Source organism: Borostomias antarcticus (assembly GCF_949987555.1).
Source record: "Borostomias antarcticus genome assembly, chromosome: 16".
Classification (NCBI taxonomy): Eukaryota; Metazoa; Chordata; class Actinopteri; order Stomiiformes; family Stomiidae; genus Borostomias; species Borostomias antarcticus.
Window position 1 is genome coordinate 22,010,911 of NC_140249.1, and position 19,233 is coordinate 22,030,143.

Here is a 19,233-nt window from a genome sequence, read left to right on the forward strand (position 1 = left end):
TAACTTTACTATAACTGTACTATGCTGACTCAATCCCAATAGTTTGGCTAAGGTGCTCTGAATACAAATAAAACATTTAATGCAAATTAATTTGAGCAATATCAGAGGAGGGAAGAAAAAAGGAGTGTAGGAGAAGATGGAAGAGTGAAGAGGCCAAGGGTGAGGACAGATGTTAGTACTGACAGCTCTGCAGCCCTCAAGTCACACCTGACTACATTAGTGCAAATACCCTGCATGAAGCTGCCATGGCTTTGTCAGACAGATGGTTATTTCAAGTGTTCGAACAGCCTGTGAGCAATTGTTTTTAATAGAAACAACCATACAACGTAGTGGTCAGGTTAATTCCGTCAGTTATCAAAAGCAGATCCTGCTAAACATCTTATAATATTTCCAACAGCGCAGCAGCATTACACTCACGTGATCAGAACTCTACTTATTGATAGAACTGTACCGTCCTACTGAGAGAAGGATCAGGGAGCAATACTGCCATCTGCTGTCAGGACTCGACAGCGCAATTGACTGGAAATAAGACCCAGACCTAGGTATGCGGCGCTATTTACGTAGCCTACTGTGTTATCTGGTCTAGTGTACGGACAACAGCTAGCCTACTAAAGTAGCTCTCCTACAGTTTGAAACTCCCTATCGACTGTGAAAGGTCCTAGAACATAGCGTGCTGCCTGTCAGCGGTTAATTATTGATTACCAATTTATTCATCAATCAGACAGATATTCGATCAAGTTATTTATCAATAACTTTGCCAATTCTGCGCACAGACACCTCAAACCACTTCTGAATTATTCTACTAATCAATATCTATCTATGGAACCTTTAGATTTTCTGAAAATATTAAATAACAATTTATTAATCAATCTGACAGATATTCAATCAAGTTTTTTTATCAATAACTGCCAAAATTGGCAGTTATTGATCCTAACCACATTAAATATTGGTTTAATTGATTTATTGATTTTGATTAATTTGCAAGTGGTTTGTGGTGTCTGTCCAATATTGGCAGAGTTGTTGATTTTTTTCCTGATTATGATTGTACTTTCTCCACGGTCCCTAAAATTCCGAATATGAATGTCTGACGAATGTCGAACGTGAAACCAACTTTACCCCAGTCAGATTTAGCCTACAAGTACGATAGTCTTGATCTGGGCTGAGCTTTCAGGATACTGGGTCCGATACACAACATAGGCCATATTTACAGATTTTAACCATGGCTTCCGCCATTTTTAGAAATTGCCGGACGGTAATGATAACGGGTGCCAGTCGAGGCCTCGGTCTACAGATAGTGGAGAGCCTCGCGACGGGGGGCAACTCACCGGCCCGAATTATAGCCACGGCCAGGAACCCGGGCGGCGCGCAGGTAACCTGCTCTGCAGCTTGCTAAAACAACCTTACGTAGGCTACATGTAGGCCCCTATTGGTTGATTTAGCTCATATCCTACATGTAGGCTATTGTATAGCTAGCCAGGTGTTCAGCTATAGCCTACTCTAGGCTACACCCTGTTTAGAAAAGTCTGATCTGTACACTTACAGGAACTACAGAAGCTGGCAGGGAAACACCCCAACATCCACATTATCACCTTGGGTATGTGAGTGGGTATGCTGAATGTATGTGTGTGAGAGAGTGTGTGTCCTGTGTGTGTGTGTGCGCCCTGTGTGTGTGTGCGCCCTGTGTGTGTGTGTGTGTGTGTGTGTGTGTGTGTGTGTGTGTGTGTGTGTGTGCGCCCTGTGTGTGCGCCCTGTGTGTGTGTGTGTGTGTGTGTGTGTGTGTGTGTGTGCGCTGTATTGACTTTCATTGTGGCTGTGGTCCAGATGTGGTCAACCAGGAGAGTATTGAGAGGGCCGCACAGGAAGTGGGTGCGCTGGTTCAGGAAGATGGCCTAAACTGTCTGATCAACAACGCCGGGATCAATGTGCCGGCCGACTTTGAGACCGTCACCGCTGATAAGATGATGGAGAACTTTCACACAAACTCCGTGTCTCCACTCATGATCACCAAGGTTCTGGTCCCTCATCACAAATATATATTATACATATACATTATATAGATATACAATACATTCATTAACATAGAAACTCCTGATGTAGCTGTTGTGATGTATTTTACAATATTGATATAGATAAAGATATGTCATCTTTATCTACATCAACATGCCTAACCCTAAGTTGACACAGTATAGCTGTAGATGATCTAGCTGTTTGTCTCTGCCAAGCTATATAGTGGATATAGCTGGTCTAGATACTAGTACTACGTAACGTGTTTGTCTCTGCCAGGGTATGTAGTGGATAGATATAGCTGGTCTAGATACTGAACATGTGTTCATCTCTGCCAGGGTATGTAGTGGATAGATATAGCTGGTCTAGATGTGTAACACGTGTTCATCCCTGCCAGGGTATGTAGTGGATAGATATAGCTAGTCTAGATGTGTAACATGTGTTGTAGTGGATAGATATAGCTAGTCTAGATGTGTAACACATGTTCATCTCTGCCAGGGTATGTAGTGGATAGATATAGCTAGTCTAGATGTGTAACATGTGTTCATCCCTGCCAGGGTATGTAGTGGATAGATATAGCTGGTCTAGATGTGTAACACATGTTCATCCCTGCCAGGCTCTGCTGCCCTTGCTCAGGCGAGCAGCTGCCCGGGGGGGACAGGGCATGGGCATTCACCGGGCAGCTGTCATTAACATGTCAGGACTGCTGGGTTCTGTGGAACTCAACTGGGGCGACATGGCCCCCAGCAACTTCAGGTGGTACCCCTACAGAACCTCCAAGGTACAGTAACGACTGGGCAAGCATTTCATTGTACATTGTACGCAGTAGGCATCTATTGTGTTGCGTGGGACCGTGTTTGTTGTATTATTTTGTTTTTGTGTTATGTGATTATACATGTTTTGTCTTGTGTTGTGTCATGACATTTCGGTGTGTGTTGTATTGTTGTTGTGTGTACATACTGTGTCGTGTATTCACCACGTGTTCGTGCGTTGCGACAGAGCGCCCTGAACATGGTGACCAGGTGCATGGCGGTGGACCTGGAAGGGGATGGAATCCTCTGCATGGCGCTGCATCCTGGTTGGGTACGGACGGACATGGGCGGGCCTGAGGTAAGCCACACCCACACACATTTGAAGCCTGCAGACGAAGAACCATATATACAGTCATCCGAACATCAGTACCTCGTAGGAAGAGCAACAATGACAGTGGCAGCGGCGGAAAAATTATTATTACAACCCGCAACCACTAGGGGCAGTAAAGCACTGCTGCTATTGACTATGGCCGGGTTTCCAGAACGAGTTAAGAAGCACTTAACTGAGTTAAGAAGCTTCTTAACTCCAAAGTACTTCTTAACTCCCATGCAAAGGGTTGCTTAAGAAGGGTTCCTTAAGAAGGTTCTTTATCGGGAAACCCAGCCTATGTCAATATAGCCTACACAATACAATACGATGTACAATATACACAATATACAAAGGGGGGCTTATAGCGGATTACTGCTCCTGGCAGCTATTGTGCAACACTGAATAAGGAGGTGCTTTGGAGTGGTCCGAACGCTCCTCTAAAACTTCGCTGCCGCTTTCGTTGCTGCTCTCCCCACAATATGCGGCGAAGTATTGAAGTTCGGATGACTGTATGTGCCATACACGTGCCATATATTTAGCCTACAGGTGTTTACCGTTTTGTAATCGGTGTCCTATGACTTTTACACCCGAAGAGGGTTAAATGCATAGCACTACATAGATGACGTTACAAGCTATGTATATCATTCACATTAAATATTATTAGGATGGTCTGTACATCTGTTAATGGTCAAGTTCTCCCACAAAAACTCACCCAAACTCACTCAACCAAACGCACATATATGGTTTAAAAAAGAGAAGATACCCAGGTGCTCAAAGGAGTGGTAAGTAAAGAGGCTATTCTAGATGCTATGGGCCGAGGGAAAAAAATCAATGATAAAAAGAAGACAGGTCCAGTCACTTTATAACTAATTATACCTCCTTCGCGTGCCTGGACCTGTCTTGTTTTTTGGCACATATATGGTTATTCGTCTGTAGGCCTCATTTATCCACTCAGCTTCCTGATTAGTTGTGTTCCTTCAGTAAGCTGCGCTGTTTGTTGGTTTGGTGCTTATTTTGGTGCTGGTTTGGATGTTTCTTTTTCTTTGCTGTCTGTTTTGTGGTATTTAGATATGAAGTGTAGGCATATATTTTTGTTTTGAAGAGAAAATAATTGAAGAGAAGACAATTATCAGCATAACTATTCAGAAAGGTTATCAGCAGTTGTCTAACCATGGTTACTGAAACAGCCGTGATGATTGTGTTAGTATAGTAACGGTCTCTCTTCCCAGGCTCCCTTGAGTGCAGAGGAGAGCGTTTCTTCGGTCCTGTCTGTGATTGGAGGTCTGACTGAAAAGGATCATGGGTCGTTCCTAAACTACACAGGAGAGCCGCTGCCGTGGTGACAAATGATCAGGGGTACTGATTAGTTATTGATCAGATTGGACATGTTTGCACTTGGACTTTGTAAAGCTAAATGGTGTCATGTGTTTATGTCTGTATACTTGTCTTGCCCTATACATTTAGGTATACCATCCCGCCTAGATTATAGGCCTGTGTGCCTCCATGTTTCTTATGTTTCTATTGTTTTTGCGCATCTCTGCTGTTGTATAGTTAAGCTGCCCCATAGAAATAACGTCATTTCGGCCTTTAGCGCCCCCTTCTGGCTGCTTACATATGCAACAGCCTAAGCACAGCGGCTGTTTATGATTTTATTGATTGCACTGTTCTCTGCTATTTCGTGCAGACTGACTGCATCGTTTGCTAGACCTTGATGAAGACCTGCGTGTCGATACGCGTCGGTCCTTTGGTGCCCTCTGCTCTCTCACATTAAAACCTTCACATTTATTGGAAGACGGTGTGCCTATTAGTTTTTTTATCCTTGGGTGTCCTCCACAACTCCCTGGATTTTTTTTTTTTTGCATTTACTTTTACCCACCCCACTATAGAGCACCCGCCTCCAATTAAGCCACCTTGGACCCATACAGGCAGCGCTTCTTTCCCTCCTTGGTTAAAATGGTGTGACTGCCTGTTCATGTCTGACTGGACAGTCAGCTGTAGACCTGTCAGAGGTAGAGCCGGCGTCTGGTATCGACTACCTCAGTTCATCCAGCAAGACTACGACAGTTAGACCTCTGACAGTCATATAGACTGTGGAATGGCTGATTATGCTATTAGTCGCTTGTTTAGAAAGGAAATGCACTTGTGAGTTCTGGCGAGTAGTAGTAGGCCTACACTGACTACCTAGGTGAAATGCAGTTAGTCGCTTTGGATAAAGCGTCTTCGAAATGACTAATGTAAATGTAATGTGGAGAAAACTATATTATCATGTGGCAGAGCACAAGTCATTCATTCTCCACAGGGCAGACTGTGAGACATGCCATCTTGCTGTTGTACCGCTGACCGAGGCACATGCTGTAGCCTAATAGAAGTCCAAATAGGTTTAGACCAACGTGCTTCAGCCAGGTTTAGAATAGAAGGGTTTTGTGCTCAACAGTCAAGGACAACATACTGTATAGGAAAAGCTTTTTACCTGGGCACTTCAAATAGACTACCCAAAGCAAAACACTGGTGCACTCATGTAGCGTTTATTGCAGGTGGACAGACTGACGTTTCGACAAAGTGTCTTCCTCAGAGTCAACAGCATACATTGTGTTGTTCCCCCTGATGTGTTTCTAGAGTGTTGCTGATGCGGGCTAAGGTTGTGAAAGCCGATGTAAAGTTTGGACTAATAAAGATATAATCTAACTGTTCTCTCATTGTCGTCATACTGCTGCTGTTCGCTGAGTTTTGTTCCTTTCCGCAAGTTTGCTTCCTCATGCCTCTCTTGGAATGCCGTCCACGCGTAGGATAAGATTAACTTAGTAATTACCCGGGGAGCGGTTGGAAAGTTGGACTTGTCTGTTTTTCTGTCTGCTTTTCTTGTCCGTCGTCTATTATTAACCTGATAGTTGTGAGAGATAGCCTTGCCGTCAGAGAGGCTGCCAGTTTTGACATCTTCCAGCCAACAAGACCTGTTGGTCCAGCCAGGCAGGAGAACAGGTGATTACTGACGCAGAGCACGTCTAAACAGGAGAGGTGAACACACTCGGAAGGTAAGCGCTCTCACTCAGAATACTAGTTAATTTATCTTTTTCTCTGTTTATACAGTGAAAGTGCTAGAGAATTTTAGTTAATTTCTCTTTTTCGCTGTTCATACAGTGAAAGTGATAGTTTTGTAGGGTTACCTAAACCTGTCTGTCTGACTGGAGTATTAGAAAGTTTGCCTGTGGTGAGTCACTGACTGTATGGATAACGTGAGGACTGTTAGACAGACGTCCACACAAGGACCGAGGACTGCAGTGAAACCAACGCATTCACTGTGATCTCATTCCATTCCAGCCATTTAGCAGGCGCTTTTTATCCAAAGCGGTGTACAATAAGTGCGTTCAACGTAGGCGGTCAATAAAGTAAGTCAGTGCAGTGAGTTTTCAGCCTGCAGCGAAATATGTGCGAGTTTTCAGCCTGCAGCGAAAGATCCGCTGTCCTGACGTCAGTGGGAAGTTCGTTCCACCACTGTGGGGCCAGGACTGATCAGCTGCAGGGGCCTCTGACGAAGTGCGAAGTGGTCGGGCGGGGGTGTAGGACTTGACCAGGGCCTGGAGGTTACTCTGCTATCAATAGACAGGAGGAGAATGGGGAGACTGTCCAGACACAACCTACCAGACTTCACCAGCCTTCTTCCCTGTCCGTTTATTGTTTATTTGTCAGGGACAGTGTAGCCTACATTAGTGAATGTACCAGGATTAGCCAAGGCTAGTTTTCATCCGCCGTCCAGTTTTACACGGGATTTGCATGCAGCAGCAACACATCATTTGACTACTGTCTTTATCAGAAGTGATATAGGACTGCAGGCGTATGATACGGCTCTTCTGTTTCTGCAGAGAGGTTCCAGGCAGAGTAATGATCTTCCTCGCCGGTCTGGATGTGTCTGAGGACGAGCTGCGCCTGCCCTTCTCAGAGGGGGCGAAGCTGTGCATTCTGTTCATCTCAGTGGCCCTCCTCCTGCTGGCTCTGGGCATCCTGCTATGGCAGACCATCCGCTGCTGCTTACGCACGTACACGCTCCAGGACCCTGGTAGACATATGCACGCATGCGCACACACACACACACACACACACATACATACACCCACTCGCACGCATGCGCACACACACACACACACACATACATACACCCACTCGCACGCACACACACACACACACACACACACACACACACACACATACATACACCCACTCGCACGCATGCACACACACACACACACACACATGCATACACCCACTCGCACGCATGCACACACACACATACATACATACATACACCCACTCGCATGCATGCACACACACACACACACACACATACACCCACTCGCACGCATGCACACACACACACACACACACACATACATACACCCACTCGCACGCATGCACACACACACACACACACACACACACACACACACACACACATACATACACCCACTCGCATGCATGCACACACACATACTGTATAGTCTTTCTCTCTCTCTCTCTCTCTCTCTGTCTCTATGAGGAAATAGAATACAATGCGAGATAACTGGTTTGTACAGTGTTCTGAAAGGTTATTCTAGCTTAACCTTGTTGTGGAGTGTAGTGGAGGGTAAACCCAAGTAAACTCAGTTTACCCACCTCTTTAAGATGAGGCTGAGAGTTTACTCACCTGTTTTCAGATCGACTGTATTAACCAACAAGTACTGTACACATGTAAACATGTTGTCCCCCACCCATTATGCATGTTCCCTTGTGGTATCAAGCCCCCTGCTTCTCACTAGGTGTTTTTTATACAGAGATCCCACTATATTGCCCTGTAGAATACCCTCAATTTTCTGGTTTTGTTTGTTTATAATGAACCAAAGAAAGACAGCATAATGTGTGATTTTATATACATGCCGGCAATCTGGAATTGAGAGGCGTGACCCTTGGTTGCAACATTCACTAGCTGTTAAACAAGTCCATGCACCTTTATGGTCAAAAGTCCTATAATGAATGTTGAAATACAGACATATCTAGCGCTACTAATATCACATCATGTGTATCAATGATTGACCAAAGTAAGCTCTCTACAAACCATGTTAGAGTGAATAAAAGTACAATAACGTCTCCATCTAGTGGGCAAACAAGTCCATGCACCTGTATGGTCTAAAGTCCTATAATGAACGTTGAAATACAGACATATCTAGCTCTACTAAACACCTCAAGCTCTACTCTCTGCGGATGTAGAAAGTACATGGTTTCCTGAGTAAACCTGTCTGAGACTATACTGAGACACCAAGCATAGTATTTGATGTAAAAATCTAAATGTACTTGTCAATGGAAAAATGCATTGGAAAGGCGCCCCTTTTGTAGTGGGTTCTGGTACTACGGGGGGACTGACTGACTCACTCACTCACTCACTGACTCACTCACTCACTCACTCACTCACTCACTCACTCACTCACTGATTCACACACTCACTGACTCACTCACGACATGACACCAGCCAACCTAAAGTCCCCCCCCCCTTCGGCTGTCGCCAGGTGGGGGACAAAGAGGAGAAACGCTTGGTAAACCCACCTGTGGATTTAACTACACCCTGTGTACCAACCTTCTTCATTCCTCCGATGCTTCAGGGCCGCCTGATGCCTCCACAGAGCTGAGGACCTACTACTCGTACCCGCCAAACTACACGGTCAGAAAAACTCTGAAAACGCCAAGAATTCATCACAGCGGCTCTGAACTTGAACTTGAACTCCCTTGAACTCCTGTTCACAGGTGGAGGCGCGGAGGTGGAGCAGCCAGCTTTCTCTGGGCTGGCCGCCCCCCGCGGAGCCCGGCGAGGAGGCGCAGCAGGAGAAGGTCCAGGGCTCCCTGCTGTTCTCCCTGTACTACGACCGCCTGCAGTCCCAGCTGGTGGTGACGGTGCTCCAGGCCCAGGGGCTGCGGGGGCGGGGCCCCAACCAGAGGCTCCACCCCTTCGTGTGGGTGCGACTGCTGTGGGCAGGGCCTACGGAGGAGGGGCGGAGGCTCCAGCGCGTGGAGCACGAGTGGCAGAGCCGCGCGGTGAAGGATAGCCTCAGCCCGTCGTTCGGAGACCAGTTCACCTGCGGCCTGGAGCAGCAGGAGCTGGCTCACACCATCGTCAGACTGGAGGTACCACTCTCTTCTGGTCTCTACTGGTCTGGTCTGCACACCTCTCTCTGGTCTCTACTGGTCTGGTCTGCACTCCTCTCTCTGGTCTCTACTGGTCTGGTCTGCACTCTCTTCTGGTTTCTACTGGTCTGGTCTGCACTCCTCTCTCTGGTCTCTACTGGTCTGGTCTGCACTCCTCTCTCTGGTCTCTACTGGCCTGGTCTGCACTCCTCTCTCTGGTCTCTACTGGTCTGGTCTGCACTCCTCTCTTCTGGTCTCTACTCGTCTGGTCTGGTCTAATGTGTGGTATATTGGCCTCTACTGGCCACGCCCTCCACTGGTCTCTCTCTCTCTCATGTTTAACAAACTGACCTCTACTGGTCTTTACTAAAATGGATTTATTGTCAACCCAAAAACTGCATGCGGTGAGAAAAGTAACCCTAACCCTTACCTATGTTCAACATTCATATTATACTAACTAACTAATTAAATACATAAATAAACAAACAAATAAATAAAAGTGTAAATCCCTCCACCCCAAACAAAGGCCAAATTCTATCCTAATAAGGTATGGTAATGCATTATATTCAGACCATGTGTTTGATATTCAAGTTCAGTATTGGGGTGGTTTCCTACATCCGGCAGTTTTGTTTACATAATGTTTTTTTTTTTTTTCCAAACCTTTATTTATACTTAAAACACATTGAGGTCATCCTCATTTACAAGTGCGTTGAGTTTCAGGTCATTTCATAAGAAGATGGGGATATGTTGGCCAAGCAGTGAACCCTGAGTTCAAGTCAGTGAGCCTTGTTACTGGACTTGAGACAGCACATACTGTAGACTTATAACCCAATCAACTTTGATTATACTAGTCATTAAACCTTGCATCATTTCAATCAATAAAAAGAATACAAGAATAGCATGTTTGATAATTCTAACATTACCCATAGATTGTACTGAACACAATGACAATACATTAATCTTATCACCAGCAATCAATGTGAGAATGAGAGAGTAACTAAATAATTTTCCTATAATCATGTGAAAACTCAGACAGTATTTCATATGGAGGCCTGAGTTACAGCTCCAGTCCCTGTCCAATCACAGCAGAGGTTTAGAAAGGCTACAGGAGAGTACAGTGTGCATCATACTGACCTGTAAATTGCATCATACTAACTGCAGTGGACCAGTAGCATGAGGACAGTATTTCCAGCAGCTGTGTTTAATGTCCACCCCCCCTGTCTGCCCAGGTGAGGGACTATGATGCCTTTTAATGTCCACCCCCCCCTGTCTGCCCAGGTGAGGGACTATGATGCCTTTTCCAGACACGAGTCAATGGGGGAGGTGAGGGTCCCTCTGGGTCAGCTCACCTTGACCTCTTACCCCCTGGAGCTGCTGAAGGACCTGGAAACCCCTCAGAAGGTACACGCACACACACCACACACACGCACGCACGCACACACACACACACACACACACACACACACACACACACACACACATGCACACACACACACGCACACACACACACACAGTATCTACTGGACTGTTGTACATGGTACTACTGCATGTGTGTGTGTGTGTTTATTTGTTTATTATAAGGATCCCCATTAGCGGGCTCCTAGACGACAAGCTAGTGTTCCTGGAGTCCAAGACAACATTAAAACATTACGTAGAATAAGAACAAAGGTAGGAATAATCATAACAAATAATAAGAAAAGAAAAATAAATAAAAACAAGAAAAACTCTTATTTTTTATATATATAAAACCAAGACAGACAGACACAACACATGGATCTTAAAATGATCATCAGGTTAACACAGTGACTGACACATCATTGAATTAGACCAAAACAAAAAAGAAGTTGGCCTACAAGACGAGTGGATGCCAGTCAAACATCAGGATAGGACATGTGAATGTAGGTGGGAGCTGAGTTTCTTTTTAAAACACGCATTGCCTTTGATAGAACACATCTTACTTGGAAGACAGTTCTATGGCACAATGGCCCTGTATATTTTCAGGTAGTTGGACTGGTTGGGGGTAAAGTCATCAGCGCTGTACTAGCCCCCTCTAGTGGACTGGGTATGAATATCTGAGCTAAAATTTATATTATTAAAAATTAATGTAGGAGTCAGGGTTTGCATGACTGTATGGAAATATATATATATAAGTACGGTATGTATATAAATAAGTAAGTTAGCACGAAAGCCTTTTCTCAACACTAAGTCATTTAAGACATGCATGCATATCAGCCACATTAGACCTAGAGGAACAGCCCAGAACAAGTCTAGAAGCTGCCTTGTTTTGTGCTACTTGTAACAGTCTGAGTAGACCTGTTGAAGCCGATGACCACTCCATCGAACAATAATCCAAATGACAAAGAACTAGATCAACCAATTAACTCTGAGGGTAGAAGAAATGGTGCACATTTTCTTGTAATAGCAACAGCTCTGCCATGCTAGATACTGTTTTGTCAATGTGATCAGACCAAGACAGTCAAGCCAGAGTCCCAGAAGCTTGGCTTTCTTTACTTTTGTAGTAAACTGTAGGTTGACCTGATATCTGAAGATTCAGTTTAGGATCACATTCTAGTTTATGACTAGAACCAAATATTATGATCACTGTTTTGGATATGTTAAGCACAACTTTATTTGTTTTTATCCGGCGTTTATTTGTTTTTATCCTGCGTTGGAGAAACATAGTCATCATCCCCTTTTCTTTTCGGTAGCATGGGAGCGAAATTCGTTCCAAACAGAAGGCCTACAAAACATCTGCTCGGCTTCACTTGGTAAACACTTCTTGTTGACCAAAAGCACATTTTTGTGGAGTCAGTAACCCAAATAAAAATGTTGCAACAAGCAAACTTTCCAAAAGTTTTGGCAGAGCAGACTAGTGTGTGTGCGTGTGCGTGCGTGTGTGTGTTGCTACTGTGTGGTCCTGATCTGGTGAGTGTGTGTTGTACAGGACCTGGTAGGAGACGTCTTTCTCTCTCTGAGATTCCTGCCCACCTGTCAGAGACTAGAGGTGGGGCTTCTCAAGATCCGGACCCTGCCCCCGCCCACAAACACACACAGAGGTACTCCATAACTCACCTAAACACACACACACACACACACAGTGGATCGAACACACACAGAGGTACTCCATAACTCGCCTAAACACACACACACACAGTGGATCAAACACAGACTTTTTATTATTGCACTTTTGTACTAATGTGATGGAAATGTTTGTTAAGGAGTGACACAAAAATAAAGATTTATCTATCTATCTATCTAACACAGATGTACCCATGTGATATGACGCTAACATACGCGGTACGATGTTAACATGTTACGTGTTTGCTTGATGTTAACATGTTGCGTGTTTGTTTCTTGCATGTGCGCGCGTAGTGCTGACCGCCAGGGTCAGCGTCCAGTGCAACCGGAGCCAGCTGCGCCATCACAAGACCCCGGCCCAGGCCCACGCAGAGTGGACCGTCTTCAACCAGGTCCTCCCCTTCCCCCTGCCGGAACCTGACCTCCAGCAGTGTTCCATCCTGGTGTCCGTCTACCAGAGCCAGGAGGGCAGGAAGTCCACGCGCCGTCTGCTCGGTCAGATGACTCTTGGGAAGGGAGCGGATTTCCAGGACCAACACTGGAACTTAATGATGCGCTCCATCCGCCAGCCGGTGGCCCAGTGGCATCAGCTGTTGATCTGACGGCCAGCGTGTCTCCAAGGCAACCGGGACTGAAACCCAGCAGAGGGTTTCAATGCAAATTGACATAATGTATGATATTATATAAAACATAAGAGTTGTAGATGATGTATATGAATAAGGACTTGCTGTGACATATGACAGGCAGCTCTTCTTACCCAGTCACATTTTGATCTCCCTTGAATAGACAAGTTGACAAGAACTAAAGCAGTTTATATTGGGGATGTTTGACTGTTAGTGCATTCTCTGGCAGCTACCCCTGTTTACCACATGAGGGCGCTGTAACACCGGGGCTCAGTCGTGCCACACCTGTGTCACAGCACCACATAACAGTTGGAATGTGGTCATGACTTCCTTCCTTCCTTCCTCTTTTTACTAGATCAGGTCAGGTGATATTGTGTTGGTCATATATATTTTGTCATGTACTGTGTTTGGTTTGAATGTCAACAGTCAACTCTGGTCAGTTTCACATCATCAAATGGAACCACCACCAAAAGGAAAGTAAATGGTAAATGGACTGCACTTATATAGCGCTTTTATCCAGTGCTTTGCATTGGCCTCTCATTCACCCATTCACACACACATTCGCACACCAATGGCGGAAAATGTCATGCAAGGCGCTAGCCTGCTCATTGGGAGCAATTTGGGGTTCAGTGTTTTGCTCATGGACACTCCGACGTGAACACAGGAGGAGCCGGGATTCGAACCGCCGACCCAACGATCATCAGACAGTTTATAAGCGAGGGACAAGACAATCAGAGAGAGGACAGTGTGTGAGCAGTGAGAGAGAGGACAGCGTGAGAGACTGCAAACTTCTCCCCAAAACATGGGCGTTGCTCCTTCCCCCCCAGCCTGGTGAGAGCAAGCCAGATTAACAGACTGCTTGTTAGTCACTTTCCCAAGGCCGTTCCCAGCCATGGCCTGCCCCCTCTACCAGCCAATCGGCTGTTTGGGAAGGAGGTTTGGGGGTTAGGACTGGGATCTGAGTAAACCCAGCAAAGTACTCAGACAGTGGGGGGGTGGGGGGGGTCTCAGCCTTCCCATGCCCTCCCTCCTCCTCTCCCCCTCCTCCTCTCACCCTCCTTCTCTCACCCTCCTCCTCCACCAACATTCCAGGCTGCTGTGCACCAGAGATAACCAGTTTCCCTCCACACATACACTCTACTGTACGTGCACACAGGAGCGCGCACGTGTTTTAGGTGACCAAAACACGCGCTGGTCTACGAATTCCGTTTTACCGTTCAGGGATTGGCTGAGAGGCTCCAACTCTGAGGGGCCTTGAGTGATGTCATCAGATTGGAATGCTGAGTCAGGCAGGGACACAGGAGCGCACCGGGACAGGAAGCCACTGTCCCCCCCCCCCCCCATTCCAAACTACAGCTCTTTACAACGAGGGGTTTAACATACAGCACAATCAAACAAAGGAAAATGGAGTGGCCAATTCGAATGCAAAAACTCTCAAAAATTCTTGGGATGTGTTTCTGCCCGTTGGTTCTGACCTTTGTCTAGCTGACGTTTAGAGTAAACAAGACGAAACAGGACGTGATCGCTTGAGGGGTAAGAGGGGGGAGAGAGGGGGGAGAGAGAGGGGGAGGATGGGAGTGAGGAGACAAGGGCCTTTAGTTCTGGAGAGCTGATTGAGAGTGAAAATTCCAGACTTCGCTCTCACCTTCTCTCTCTCTCCCTGGTCACCGGCATCTATTTCTCCCCAATCCATCAGCGAAGACCCTCGCCATGGAGACAGACGCCATGTAGCCAAACCTCCTGGCCTGGACGATGGCCCACAGTCCCCAGAAGACATGGGAGGCCAGAGCAAACCTGGTATACAGACAGAGATACATACATAGAGGAGAGACAACGCCCACTCCCTCCTCTCCCTGCTCTCTCCCAGATTACTGCAGCGACCTGAAGAAGATCATTCTGGACCTCAAGACGCCCCTCTAGGTTTGGTGGGCGAGAATTTAGTCTGACACAAAAACATCCCAGAGACCAGTGATTTTAATGCACGCTTGCAGGTAGTGTAATGCCAGAGTAGGAATTTGAGGTTGCGATTGACGTCACATCCGAGACTACCGCGTTCCAGAAACAAAAGGGAAAAAAACAAAAAAACACAGTCGGGGTCAGGTCAGGTCAGGGTAAACCCCGCCCCCCACCCCCGAGCGAACACACCGGAAGTCACGGAGTTCAGAGAGTGTTCCAAACTGAATTTTTGCAGGGGAACTAGGAGAGTCCCAGTTCCTAAGGCAACTGGAACGCAGCATAATCCCCAGAGAACTGGAGGATCAGAAAACAAAGATACATTCAGGGACAGTCTCATTTATACTGGCAAGTAAACAACTCTTGGGGTGTGAGCGCGTGCATCGGTTTATCTTATCAATCGTGCATAGGCATCCCTTTCACATGGTTCTGGGCGTTCTGCCAACTTTGCTTTTCTGCTCATTAGGTTTATCTATGCACTCTCCCACACCCCCCCACATTCTGAAATGTGCAACCCGTACTCTTATTTTCTTAGGCACAAGGGCGTCTGTCAATTGTGTACAGTAAAAAACACAATTGTTACAGATACACCCGTAGGCCTATAACCCAAACATTCTGAGTACTACAGCAGCTGCTGTCCACACCCTCTTTGATCGGTGTTGGGCCGGTCTGGGGTGGTCAGTATTGGTGTGGTCACTGGGCTGGTCAGTAATGGGCTGGTTAGTACTGGGGTGGTCGGTGTTGGTCAGTACTAGGCTAGTCTGTACTGGGGTGGTCTTTACTGGGGTGGTCAGTACTGGTGTGGTCACTGGGCTGGTCAGTAATGGGCTGGTTAGTACTGGGGTGGTCGGTGTTGGTCAGTACTAGGCTAGTCTGTACTGGGGTGGTCTGTACTGGGGTGGTCAGTATCGGGCTGGGCTATACCAGGGTGGTCAGTATTGGTGTGGCCACTGGGCTGGTCAGTAATGGGCTGGTTAGTACTGGGGTGGTCGGTGTTGGTCAGTACTAGGCTAGTCTGTACTGGGGTGGTCTTTACTGGGGTGGTCAGTACTGGTGTGGTCACTGGGCTGGTCAGTAATGGGCTGGTTAGTACTGGGGTGGTCGGTGTTGGTCAGTACTAGGCTAGTCTGTACTTGGGTGGTCTGTACTGGGGAGGTCAGTATCGGGCTGGGCTGTACCAGGGGGGTCAGTACTGGTCAGACACACCTTCTGGATCTATTTCCTGTGGACTGTGTTTATCGCTCAGCAGGATCTTAGCTCAGTCTCACCACTGCAGAGGACAACGTGTCATGACACTCATGTTACTAGCATTATCATTACTACTGTACTTGCTCATGTAAGTCACTAGATAACACAGATAACAAGTTAACAGATACAGGACAGCCAAATAGAAGAGTGGCATGTTCAACTCAAACGCAAAACTCTTCGGTTTGTTTCTGCCCGTTGACCCTGATCTTTGTCTAGCTGACTTTAGAACAAATAAGGAAAATGACATAATAGTTTGAAGGTAAATGAGGAGAGAGGGGGGAGGACAAGGAGGGAGCAGACGAGGGTCTTTGGTATCATCATACTCAGAGATAGTGGAGAGCCAAGACACTTATGTAACCTGTGTCTGCTGTGGATGATGTAGCATGTCCGTAGAATATTCTCTCTCCTATGATGCTTTTAGCCTCTCTCACTCTGAAATGTAATTTAATGCAATGTATTGCTTTATAAATGTTCTTAGCCGGTAGACAAACATACTCCTGGAGCTTGCTCGATCGCCTTGTTGAGAGGGGTCAGGGAAGAATTTTTTACAGCTCACTTATCTGGCCCCCAGGTGATTACAGTTTTTTTGCTTCCCTCTGGAATATGTAGGGGTGGGACGTATGCCCACCTTCCTTGTTCTCTGTAAAGCGCATTGTGTTGCCTCTGGGTATGAAATGCGCTATACAAATAAAGCTTTGATTGATTGATTGATTGATGTAAAACAAATGAGGATTTTGATATTTCTTAGCATGAATGCCCTGTGTCAGGGTCTCTTTACCATATCCTAATCATTTCTCTAACAACTACTGCCGCTACATATTAATACATGTTTTTATTTATTTTATTTTTTGTTGAATCTTTATTTAACCAGATAAACCAGATCTTCATTTGCTTTTTTAGCCTATAATAATGTATATATATTTTTTTATAAATAGACAGAGGTGTCTATAGTTAGGCTAGTGTATTATGAGTCCTTGTTTGGTGGAACTATTGGGGCTACACAAGTTGATACCGCTGTATAGGTCTGAAAAATTCCAGTTCTGTTCCATCGCTATGGATGTCTGGAGGAGGAACAATGATACAGTGACACATGGAGCGTGTGGAGGACAAGATGGATTCAATCAAGTATCAGGAAATCCTAGGAGACAACGTCATGCCATCTGTGAGGAAGCTGAAGATTGGGCTTCCAACAGTACAATGATCCCAAGCAGACCTCAAAGTCAACCAAGGCTTGGTTTCAGAGTCATGGAAGATTCTAGAGTGGCTGTCACAGTTTCCTGACTTGAAAATCTCTGGTGTTATTTGAAGAAGGCGGTTGCAGCACGCGAACCCAAGAATAGAGAACTGTAGGCCATCGCCCATGAGGAATGGGCTAAGATTCCTCAGGAAGGCCGCTGGTGTTTGGCTATGCATCACATTTGCAGCAGGTCATAACAGCAAAAGGGTGCTTTACCAAGTAGGCCTACTTGTCACAAAGGGGTTGAATAATTTTGAGACCGCAGTAATCATTGAAAGTACCTTTTTGTGTTGAATTTGGAGAAGCCTCTTGTAATATTAGTTGTGTTGAGCAATTCAAATTGTTCTTGTTTGATTCTTTTATTGCAAACAGCTGAAAAACTGCTAATTTGCAATGGGGGTTGAATGATTTTGATTCCCACTGTATATATGTAGCCGATTTTTATTACATGTATAAATGTGTTGGCTTCAATTTCACTGATTTCAATGTGCAACATGCAACCCCTTCCTGGCCCTCCGGCTAGCAGAAAAGCTCCCAGCCAAGCAGGTAGATCACAACATGGTGGCCTGGATCACGGACTACCTCCCCAGATAACAAGCGGATCTGGGCCATATATGGGCCGGAACTAAGCCACAAGGGCCAGATCTGGCCTGTATATGGCCCAGATCCGCTTGCTATCTGGGTCACCGGCAGGCAGTGTGTCAGACTGGTGGTGATGACCAACACTGGCGCCCCCCAAGAAACCGTTTCCAACACCTTTCCTGCTCCCCCTCTACACCACTGACCTCAACTCTGAAGCGTGCCATTTGTTGCCTTCTGATTGTTCTCGGAGCACTCGTCCGAGAACATCAGAAGTTCTCGGACGAGTGCACCTGAACAACAAGCTGGATTGGACGGACAACACTGAGGCCCTCTATAGGAGCAGACTGTTTTCCCTAGGGGGATCAGGTCCTTTGATGTGTGTAGCAGGCTGCTACGGATGTTCTAGCAGTCTGTGGTAACCAGCACGGTCTTTGCCGTGGCCTGGACAAGCTGGTGAGGAAGGTCAGCTCTGTCGTGGAGCAACAGCTGGACAGCCTGGAGGCTGTGGTGGAGAGGAGGATGAGGGACGAACTGGACAGCCCCTCTCCTCCCCTCTATGGCGAGCTGTGGCAGATGGGGGGCTCCTTCAGCCATAGGCTCCTCCCACTCAGGTGCAAAACAGATCGGTTCAGGCGCTCCTTTGTGCCAGCCGCCATCACACTCTATAACAGCGCCTGAGAGTTCCTGAGTGTTGTGGATGTGTGCATGTATCAGAATCAGAATATGTGTATTGCTATTGTACTATTCAAGATCCAAGATTCATTTATTTGTCCCAAGGGACATTTGTCTCAGACATGCAGGCTGCTACATACAGTGCAACGGTGCCATAACAAGGACAAAACAAACATTAGTGCATGGACATGTGCAAACAGTTTAAAGTGCATTCATACATAATACATCAACACTGCTTATGGTCGGAGTTTAAGAGACTAACTGATAGTGGAATGAAGGAGTTGTATCTGTTGAGGGATCGTTCCTTGTTTTTAACTGGAACTCTAACATCTGCCAGATGGGAGCAGTTCGTATTCTGCATGCGAGACATGTGAGGGGTCAGCTGTGATTTTTCTAGCTTGTCTGATTACGGTTTTACCAAAAATCATTTGAAGTGTGGGATACTCTCTCACCCCCATCATTTTCTGTGCAGTATGAACCAGTTGATTAATTTGTGATTTTAACTTATCTGATAGATTACCAAACCAGACAGCAATTCCATAATGCAAAATGCTCTCAATAACAGCA

The 19,233-nt window shown here is 46.1% G+C and overlaps 2 protein-coding genes across 3 annotated transcripts; both read left to right on the top strand.

Moving 5' to 3' along the window:
* The first annotated feature begins 1,147 nt into the window (after positions 1-1,147).
* LOC311319860 (C-signal) lies at positions 1,148-5,723 on the top strand. Of its 2 annotated transcripts, XM_084451484.1 has the most exons (7): positions 1,148-1,369; positions 1,543-1,594; positions 1,822-2,009; positions 2,621-2,785; positions 3,004-3,114; positions 4,356-4,482; positions 4,811-5,723. In XM_084451484.1, the coding sequence occupies exons 1-6, from the start codon at positions 1,220-1,222 to the stop codon at positions 4,467-4,469; spliced, it is 780 nt and encodes a 259-aa protein (XP_084307610.1). In that variant the 5' UTR covers positions 1,148-1,219; the 3' UTR covers positions 4,470-4,482; positions 4,811-5,723. The 2 variants fall into 2 exon arrangements, with proteins under 2 accessions (XP_084307610.1, XP_084307609.1); XM_084451483.1 differs by having other exon boundaries at positions 4,356-5,723.
* Positions 5,724-7,005: 1,282 nt separating this feature from the next.
* syt19 (synaptotagmin XIX) lies at positions 7,006-13,014 on the top strand (the record flags this gene model as incomplete). The annotated part of the gene is made up of 6 exons (XM_084451388.1): positions 7,006-7,180; positions 8,754-8,812; positions 8,896-9,273; positions 10,552-10,674; positions 12,218-12,329; positions 12,646-13,014. 6 exons carry the CDS (start codon positions 7,006-7,008, stop codon positions 12,951-12,953), a joined length of 1,155 nt encoding a protein of 384 aa, XP_084307514.1. The 3' UTR covers positions 12,954-13,014.
* Between the last annotated feature and the right edge of the window lie 6,219 nt (positions 13,015-19,233).

Coding starts and splice junctions, on each gene's coding strand:
- LOC311319860 (XM_084451483.1), top strand. CDS start 1,220: ATGGCTTCCGCCATTTTTAGAAATTGCCGGACGGTAATGATAACGGGT. Junction 1,370..1,542: donor GGAACCCGGGCGGCGCGCAG/GTAACCTGCTCT, acceptor GTACACTTACAG/GAACTACAGAAGCTGGCAGG. Junction 2,786..3,003: donor ACCCCTACAGAACCTCCAAG/GTACAGTAACGA, acceptor GCGTTGCGACAG/AGCGCCCTGAACATGGTGAC.